Consider the following 10,139-nt stretch of genomic DNA (forward strand, 5'->3'; position numbering starts at 1 on the left):
CTTTAAACTAGTGTTGAACTTGATTGTTGGATAATTGACTCAGGTGCCACTGATCACATGACAAATAAAGTTTCAAACTTGCATGACTTTCATCTTTTTTTAAAACCTTCTTAAGTGTCTATTGCAAATGGAGAAAATGTTTCGGTGATGGGTAGAGGAAAATTAAATTTGATGTCAAAAAACAATCGAGTCTAGTGCTTTATATGTTCCATTGTTTCCCTTTAAATTACACTCCACAGGGTAACTCATTTCTACCTTAAAATGCACTGCCACTTTCTCACCAACTAATGTGGTATTTCAGGATTGTATCACCAAGAAGATGATTAGTGAAGGTTTCTTTCTAAATGGCTTGTATTATTTTTGCAAGAAGTTCCATCTTCCTAAAGCTCTTCAAGCAAACTCAAGTAAACCCCAAGATCAAAAACTTTGGCATCAAAGACTAGCTCATCCATCCGAAGTTGTTTAGTCAAAACTATTTCCCATGTATTGTCAGCCATCTTTTAAGTGTGATACCTGTCATTTTTCCAAATTTGCTAGGCTGCCTTTTGGTTCTTCAATGTCCAAGTCTAGTACACCATTTGAAATGGTACACACTTATGTATGGGGTCCTAATTTTGAATCAATAGAGGGTTACAAGTATTTTGTCATATTTATGGATGATTACACTCGAATCACTTTCCTTTATCTCATGAAATCTAAAAGTGAAGTTCCAACTATTTTTAAAGATTTTCATAAGTTGATTGTAACACAATTTCACTCAACTATTAAAACCTTGAGACCGGACAATGGCACTGAGTTTTTATCCAATATCATGACTCAATACTTGAGTTCATAAGGAATTATTCACCAAACAAGTTGTGTGGGAACCCCACAACAAAATGGGATAGCCGAGAGGAAGAATAGAGATCTACTTGAGAAGGCTCGGGCACTCATGTTGCATATGAATGTACCCAAAAGTTTTTGGTCATATGCAATCCTTACAACCACCTATTTGATTAATAGGCTTCCTAGTCGTGTTCTAGGTTTCAGATCACCATATGAAACCCTTAATGACAGACCAATAAACCTGTCACACTTGAACGTTTTTTGTTGCACTTGTTTTGTACATGTGCAAACTCAACATCGTAACAAATTAGATGTTAGGGCAGTCAAATGCGTATTCATGGGATACTCCTCAACTCAAAAGGGATACAAATGTTTTAATCCTGTCACTAACAAGTATGTTGTATCCAAATATGTTCGCTTTGAGGAAGAGACTCCATTCTTTAAAAAAGGTCCTACTTCATGTGAGGGGGAGCTCTTGTGTGACTTGTTTTTATTGCCTATAAACACTGAGCTTTCAGTCATGATGATTCCTTAAAGGGCAATGACAGTCAAGAGCAAGAAGTCATGTTGGAAACCACAACTTCAACAGTTTCTCAACCTAACTCACAAGGAAATGGTGATCTTGAGGTTACACCTCAACCCTTCACTCACCAACCTTCTCAAGATGTTAGTAGGAATCCACCTCAAGAAAGGAAGGCTCTTGCCAAGTTTGTAGACTACGTTACTTATGCTTCTAGACATCCCATATCTGAAGCAATAAGTAATCACAATTTTTCAAATTCTCATGTGGCATTTCTTACTGCAGTCTTAAATCTTGTAGAGCCTAACACTTTTCAAGAAGCCAATCTTATCCCTAACTGGAGGAAAGCCACGTCTGAAGAACTTCAAACCTTGGAGGAAAATTGTACTTGGAGTATCGTTCAATTACCTCCAAGAAAGAAGGCAGTTGGGAGTCGTTGGGTTTACAAAACTAAACTCAAGACTGATGGATCAATAAAAAGACACAAAGCTTGACTTGTTGCTCGTGGTTTCACCTAAACCTTTGGGATTGATTACAAAGAAACCTTCGCTCTAGTGGCAAAAATGAACACAGTTCGTGTGCTACTTTTTGTTGTTGTCAATTGTGGTTGGTCGTTATACCAGATGGATGTTAAAAATGCGCCTTCATGGAGAGTTTCAGGAGGAAGTTTATATGCAAATTCCCCCAGGTTACTCTCCAACAAAGGATGACATGGTGTGGAAAATGCACAAGGCTATCTATGGTTTGAAGCAATCACCAAGAGCTTGGTATGCCAAGCTTAGTTCAGTGTTGGAAAGGGAAAGTTTTCTCAGAAGTAATGTCGGTTCTTCCTTGTTTGTATGGAATGGAACCTGTGGGAAGTTGGTGGTCCTTATTTATGTAGATGATCTTATTATCACATGTGACAATACATATGAAATTGGAGCCTTGAAAGCCTCCCTACATCAAACCTTTGCCATCAAGGATCTTAGGAAGTTGAAGTATTTTCTTAGCATTGAGATGGCAACCTCTCAACGGGGTTTGTTTCTCAACCAACGCAAGTATGTCATGGATCTACTCGAGGAAGCTATGTTCACTGATTGCAAGCTAGTTGTCACCCCAATTGATAGTAAACTTAAGCTTACCACTGATGGTGAGGCACTCAAGAATGTCACATATTATCAAAGATTGGTTGGCAAGCTTATCTATCTTACTATCACCCGTCCAGACATTACCTTTGTTGTGAGCTTAGTCAGTCACTTCATGCATGCACCCATAGTAGAACATCTTAATATTGTTAAAAGGATCCTACTCTATCTCAAAGGGTCCATCGATAGGGGTATCCTCATGTGTAATAACCATTCCACTGAGATTCATGCATACATTGACGCTGACTGGGCAGGCAGTGCAATTTACAAAAAATCCACCACTAGTTATTGCACATTTGTTGGAGGCAACATTGTCACTTGGAAGAGTAAGAAATAACAAATCATTACCCGCTCTAGTGCTGAAGTTGAATATCGAGTAATGGCTGCCACTGCATGTGAATTGATTTGGCTAAAAAGTCTCTTGTTTGATCTAGGGTTCTTGAGTACAACTCCTATGTCTATTATGTGTGATAATCAAGCAGCCATACACATTGTTGCAAACCCAGTTTTTCATGAAAGGAGCAAGCATATTGAAGTTGATTGTCACTTCATCAAGTCACAACTCATCCAAACGGTCTTAACTCACAGTTATGATCAATTGGCGGACATGATCACTAAGGCTCTCTCGTCTGCACATTTTCAGCGTCTTCTAGGCAAGCTTAGATTGACTATACTCCTCGATCCAGCTTAAGGGGGAGTATTAAGAGTTACCAACCCTAGACAGATTATGCAATTCTATAAATCATGGGTGCAGCATGGCTGCACGGCACCTTCTGTGTTTCCTGACAAATTATGTGTAAATCTCTTCTTAGTCTTGTAGTTGGTTTCCTCCAATTAAGGAGTATGGGTGATATCTAGTGTTTGGTGTAATCTCCTTTAATTAAGAAGTATAGCTGGTCTCTAGGGTTTAGTCTAAGGGCTGTTGGATGTAACCGATCCTTTTTTTCTTTTATATATGTGTATCCTTGTACATTCACATTATTAAGAAATACAAGAAAACTTAAACCAAAACTGCAACAAGAAGGATAGGTTCTATGTAATAAGAAGTTAGATTGATAGGAATGTACTTGCAAGAAATGAACCTTAGTCAAGAATCAAGATGAAGCTAGTAGGTCTGGAGGGCAGGAACCAAAAGAAGAAGGGGGATCGATAACCTATTGAAACCGGAGCAAGGAAGGACTTATCTGAAAGTGACTTGCTCGCTTTGAAAGTAGAATTCTATAGGCAAGACCTATACAATGAAACACTGAGTTTCTCCTCTAAATCGGTGGAGCAATACATCGAATTTTGAAATCACATAAATTGAATTCTATTACATTGCTGCATCTTTTATACGGATAGAAACCTTCACTCAAGCTTTTCTTTTACGTGCTCCTTAAGCATGAACAACTATATTCTATTTAATTAAATGAAAATAGGTAGAAATTAGGCATAATCATCTCATAAGAAAAATTATACCACCCCTCCTACCAATATCCTTTTAGAATGACATTCCTACCTATTTCCAAAACAAACTACGAACAAATCATAAGAGTATCTTCATTTAGAAAAACCTCAACCACAAATATGAAGCCAGAAAAACTCAGAAAGTTACCATACCAATTGCAAAACTCCAGAAATTTACCAATTCCAAGAAAATGAAATAAAAAAGAAAAAGAGAGAGAGTGTGAAAAGTACATGCATGTTAAAAGTGGAATTATACTCCTCTGTTGAACGAAAAAGAGAGATTTGATGAATTGCACTTGCCTTACCTCTTTAGAAACCAAGTGGTTTCTCGGAGTTCTCCACCGCTTCTCGTAGCAACACGATGCTGACGTGGGCTATAATGGAAAGAAAAGGATGATGTGATTTAGATAACTTGCCTTTGTTGTAGAGCTTCTAGCCATGGAACAACTTCAATAAGAAATTCAAGAATGTCAGATCAAAAGTCTAGTAAATTGCTTTTTAATTTAATTTTGTGATAAATGTTAATTTCCTTAAATTTTAGTGTGAAGAACTCTATATGCTAATGAAATTTATAAGCTCCAAGTTGATTTCCCCGAGCATTATCCCATGGAAGCACCACAAATCCATAAGGTTCTGAATTTAATTTTTGTTTTTCTCTTGATTCTGTTTGGTTGCCGAGAAAATTGTTTTGAAACCGAAGAATTGACTATTACCTTCAAACCATCTAGGTATTTATACCTACTGTTTGGTTGTAGAGTTGTAGTTGTTAGGGTTTTGAAATATTGAAGAAAACAAAACAATTAGTAATTTAGTAGCAGATAATGCTCGATTGATATTTAAAGTTTTTGCTTAAATGACTTATTTGCATTTAGGTGATATTTTTCCCTCTGGCCCCTCTGCATCCTCACATTTATAGCAATGGTCATATCTGTTTATCTTTAATTTTCAGTAATTGGGCTAGTATGGAACAAATGTCTTGGTGTGAATTCTTGCTTTCTTCGTATGAAATGTTGACAGTTAGATGGCTATTATATTTGATAGTGTTTGATTTCTGGATTAAGTTTCTTCAATGGAATAGTAAAAGCAGAAAATGTATAGAGAGAAAGAATTAGATAGCCATGGAAGATTCAAGGTTCATTGGATTCCACACTCACCAAGCAAGAAGCTCGGGAGCATATATTACTGTTAGAGGAGTGAGAAACAAACTCACTCTTTCACATTATTACAAATCAATCACCACCATCCATTTTACAGTCATCATGTAAGATGCTTACACTTTTCATGATCTATAACTCATTACAATCTAATCTGGATACCATATGGAATATGATCCAAAGGCTCACATTAAATCCTAGGACTTGCATATAATAAAACCATCACAGCAAATACATTTATACACCAATACTTCCTTCTAAATGTTTTGCTGATTTCACTCCAAGTGCAGCTCTCAAATACTCAAACCGATCCTTAGGAAGAGCCTTGGTAAAAATGTCTGCCAATTGCTCTTCTGTTCTGCAATAGTTCAATTCAATTGTGTCATCTTGAATCACATCTCTTATGAAGTGATACCTTTTGTTGATATGTCTAGTTTTCTAGTGGAACACTGGATTCTTAGACATGGCTATGGTAGAGGTGTTGTCACACAACAAAGGTGTAGCCTCCACTTATTCCTTTCCAAAATCAAATAACATAAACCTCAGCCACATTGCTTGTGTTGTAGCTTCTGCAACACTTACATATTCAACTTCTGCAGTGGATAAAGCCACACTGCATTGCTTGACAGAAGCCTAAGAAAATATCCCTGAGCCAAAATTGAATGCATAGCCTGAGGTACTCTTCATATCATCTAAGCTCCCTACCCAGTCACTATCACAATAGCCTATCAACACAGCAGCTTTACCCTTCACATACTCGATCCCAAAGTCCAGTGTCCCTTGTACATATCTCAAGACGCTTTTAGCTGTCCCCATTTGTTTTCTGGTAGGTTTATGCATAAATCTTGCTAACACACAAGATGCATACATTAAATCTGGTCTAGTAGTTGTTAGGTATAACAGACTACCAACCATTATCCTATACAAGTTTTCATCAGCATCTTCGCTTCCATCAACCTTAGACAACTTATCAGTGATTGCAAGTGTAGTTTTCACAGCTTTACAATCTTTTAAACCAAACTTCTCAAGTAAGGACTTGGCATATTTCTTCTGATGGATAAATATGCCCTTATCAGTTTGAATTATGCCTAAACCAAGGAAATGATGTAGCAATCCCAATTCTGACATCTCATACTATTTCATCATATCCTTCTTAAACTCTTGGATCATTTCATCAGAACTCTGTGTGTAGATAATGTTATCTACATACAAAGACACAACAAGCACACCTGCATCACTGAATTTGGTATACAAAGTAGCTTCATTTTGGCTTTTCTTAAACCCAGACTTGTTGAAGTATGTATCTATCTCATTATACCAAGCTTCGGGAGCTTGTTTTAGACCATATAAGGCATTTTTCAGTCTGTAAACCTTGTCTTCTTACCCTTTGACTTCAAATTCCCGTGGTTGATCAACATATACTTTCTCATGCAGTGTACCATTTAGGAATGTAGATTTGACATCCAATTGGAATAGTCTCCATTCCTTTTGAGTTGCCAATACAATTAAAGTCCTAAAGGTATCAAGCCTTGCCATTAGTGCAAAGGTCTCATTGAAGTCAACCCTAGGCTTTTGAGAGTAGCCCTTTGCTACTAACCTTGCCTTTTTCTTCTGCATTGAGCCATCCAGATTAAGTTTTGTCTTATGGACCCATTTGACACCAATTACTGGTTTATCAAATGGCCTATTAACTAACTCTCATGTGTCATTATTTTCTATCATTTCAATCTCTGTGGGCATAGCTTTTCTCCAAGCTTCATCACCTAATGCATCTTCAAAATGCTCAGGCTCCATTCCATAGAAATTGCACCTCTCATATACTTCATTCAAGCTCCTGAACCTGAGAGGAGTGTGATCATATTCTTGGGCACTAGTGTGATTCACTTGTTCCTCTTGACTTGAAGAAGAAGTAATAATTTGATCATGTTGGTCCTGTAATAGCTCTGTGCACTCCACATCTTCATCATTCTCTTCACTCTCCACATTGCTCTTTTCATCTCCATGTACTCCATTAGCAACTGCAATCGACACATTCTTCCCTGCACAAGACTTCTAGTCCCAACAAGAGTTCTCATAAAAAATCACATCTCTGGAGATAACGATTTTGTTGGTTTTAGGATTGTACAACCTGTAACCCCTTTCACAGGTTCCATAACCAAGAAAAATACATTTAACACTGGTTGCATCCAGTTTCTATCTCATTTGTGATGGAACTTGTGCATAGCATAGGGATCTAAACACTCTTAAGTGTTTCACTCCAGGCTTCCTTCCACTATAGGTTTCAAATGGAGTCTTCTTATTCAGAGCTTTCGTAAGGCATCCATTAAGAATATAGACTGCAGTGTTAACTACTTCTTCCCAAAACTCAAGTGAAATGCCTTTCTCCAACAGCATGCATTTGGCCATTTCTACAATGGTCCTATTTCTTCTCTTTGCAACACCATTTTGTTAAGGAGAATAAGCCACGTGAGCTGTCTTTCTAAACCAAGATCTTCACAAAACTTAGAAAATTCAAGAGAAGTGTACTCTCATCCCCTGTCACTTCTTAATTTCTTCAGTTTGAACCCACTTTGTAGTTCAACAGTTGCTTTGAATTTCTTGAACACACCAAATACCTCAGATTTACTCCTCAGAAAATAGGCCCATCCCATTCTGGTACAATCATCTGTGAAGGTGATGAAGTACTTGTTTACAGCTTTGGTATGTGTTTGCATTGGCCCACATATATCAGTGTGAATCAACTCCAATGGTAAAGCATCTCTCCACTTGGTTTCTTTGGGAAAAGCATCTTTGGAATGCTTGCCAAGTGCACATTCTTCACACATTGTGGTGTTCACTTTCAACTCAGGTACTATGTCATAGTCTTGTAGCTGCGTTAGAGCATTCATGTTAAAATGCCCTAGTCTTCTATGCCATATCTCAGCAGCTTGCCCAACACTAGCTCTCATGATAATTTGGATTCCTGGTTGTAACTTCAAGGGAAAGCTTCGATTTCCTTTCTTTGGGATCTTGACAACTAAAGTAGAGCATGTGAAATCATCATAGATTCTGACTTCAATTCCCCTAAATACAAGGCAGTACCCATGCTCCATCATCTGTCCTACACTCAACAAATTCTCTTTCAAACCAGGTACTAACATTATCTCCCTTATATACCTTTTGACTTGCATAGTTTCAACCAATAAATCACCCTTTCCAACTACATCAACCAATTGCCCTGTGCCTATCTCAACTTTGGCATTGACACTTTTATCTATATTCACCAGTAGGTCTTCTCTCCCTGTCATGTGGTTACTACAACCTCTGTCAACATACCAAATGTCTTCACCCTTCTTCATAGTAGCTGACATACACACATAGAACATAGTTGGATTGTTCTTTACTTAACCAACATAATTTCCCTGTTGAGTAGCTTTCTTAGACCTACAATCCTTGGCAAAATGCCTTGGCTTATCACAGTTATGACCCCTTGGTTTCCCCTTGAACCAACACTCTCCAAAATGTAATGTGTCATAGTATTTGCAAGGGTTCTTGGCTCCATCAGAAAATCCAACAAATTTCCCTTGATGGTGCACAAGTTTGTTATCCCACTTCTTACCTTTTGTCTTCCAATTCTTTGTGGGTTTGAAGTTTTGATTGGCAATATAATTAGTCTTCCTAGGAGCTATACTCAAACTAAAAAATGCCCTTTCAGTACTATTTTCCGAATGTCTCTTAATTCGTTGTTCATACCCTTTTAGAGTAGCAATAACATCCTGCACATCAACAGTCTCCAAATCCCTAGTATTTTCTATCACAGCTACAATACTGTCATAAGATTTAGGGAGGCTAATCAATAACTTCTGCACAATTCTTTGATTTCCAATATCTTCACCATAAATTTTCATTTGTGTAATAATATCAAGTAATCGCACAAGATACATAGAGAATGCTTCATGCTCACCCATCTGAGTATATTCAAATTCACACCTTTAACTTTGAAGTTTCACAGATCTTACCTGTTTATCTCCAATAAACTCTTGCTTTAGTATATCCCAGGCCTCCTTTGCCATCTTTAGTATGGCGATCCTTGGGAAAATTTCATCTGACACAGCTCCTTGAATGATGTCGAGAGCCTAAGCATCCTTGACTGTGTTCTCCTTCAGAAGCTTAAGCTCAGTTGCAGTGAGCTCTTCTTCTCTCTTCGCCAGAGGACTGTATCGCTTCTCAACCATATCCCACAGATCGTGAAATCTGAATATGGTCTTCATCTTTATTTGCCATAAATCAAAGTTTTCTCCATTGAAAACTAGTGCTCGAAGATCAACACACTTGATCCAACCATATTAGACTTGTTATCGAATAACCTAGCAGAGCTTTCTTCAGTCGCAGCAAAGCCCGATTCTCCTCCGAGTTCCTTCACTGCCAACCACGTCACAGTTTCACGCCCAGATCGAGATCGAACCTCGCTCTGATAACATGATAGTGTTTGATTTTTGGATTGAGTTTCTTCAATGGAATAGTAAAAGCAGAAAATGTACAGAGAGAAAGAATTAGAGAGCCATGGAAGCTTCAAGGTTCATTGGATTCCACACTCACCAAGCAAGAAGCTCGGAGAGCATATATTACCACTAGAGGAGTGAGAAACAAACTCACTCTCTCACATCATTACAAATCAATCACCACCATCCATTCTTAAGTCATCACGTAAGATGCTTACACTAACCATGAGCTATGACTCATTACAACCTAATCTAGATGCCATATGGAATATGATCCAAAGGCTCACATTAAATCCTACAACTGTATATAATGAAACAATCACAGCAAATACATTTATACACCAATAATATTATCCGTGTCATTGCTTTGACCTATGCGATCGTTGGTTTCATTCTATCAAAATGATGACTAGTTGTTAAGTTGGTCAACTGTTACATCGCAATATTTGCTTGCAAGTTAGGCAATTTTATATTAGGTTTAATTGGATTATGTTAAATTTGCTGACCATTAGAATTTGGTCTTGCCTTTGAGAATATCCTTTTATCTGCAACTAAGCTTGAGGAAAATGTTACCTAATGATTTGAT

At 37.6% G+C, this 10,139-nt stretch overlaps 1 protein-coding gene across 1 annotated transcript; it reads right to left on the reverse strand.

The window, feature by feature from the left end:
• Positions 1 to 5,309: 5,309 nt before the first annotated feature.
• LOC137719908 (uncharacterized mitochondrial protein AtMg00810-like) lies at positions 5,310 to 6,200 on the reverse strand. The gene is made up of 3 exons (XM_068458897.1): positions 5,753 to 6,200; positions 5,614 to 5,665; positions 5,310 to 5,430 (listed from the first exon to the last, which is right to left on the reverse strand). The coding sequence occupies exons 1-3, from the start codon at positions 6,198 to 6,200 to the stop codon at positions 5,310 to 5,312; spliced, it is 621 nt and encodes a 206-aa protein (XP_068314998.1).
• Positions 6,201 to 10,139: the final 3,939 nt, after the last annotated feature.

Source organism: Pyrus communis, chromosome 16 (assembly GCF_963583255.1).
Source record: "Pyrus communis chromosome 16, drPyrComm1.1, whole genome shotgun sequence".
Taxonomy (NCBI): Eukaryota; Viridiplantae; Streptophyta; class Magnoliopsida; order Rosales; family Rosaceae; genus Pyrus; species Pyrus communis.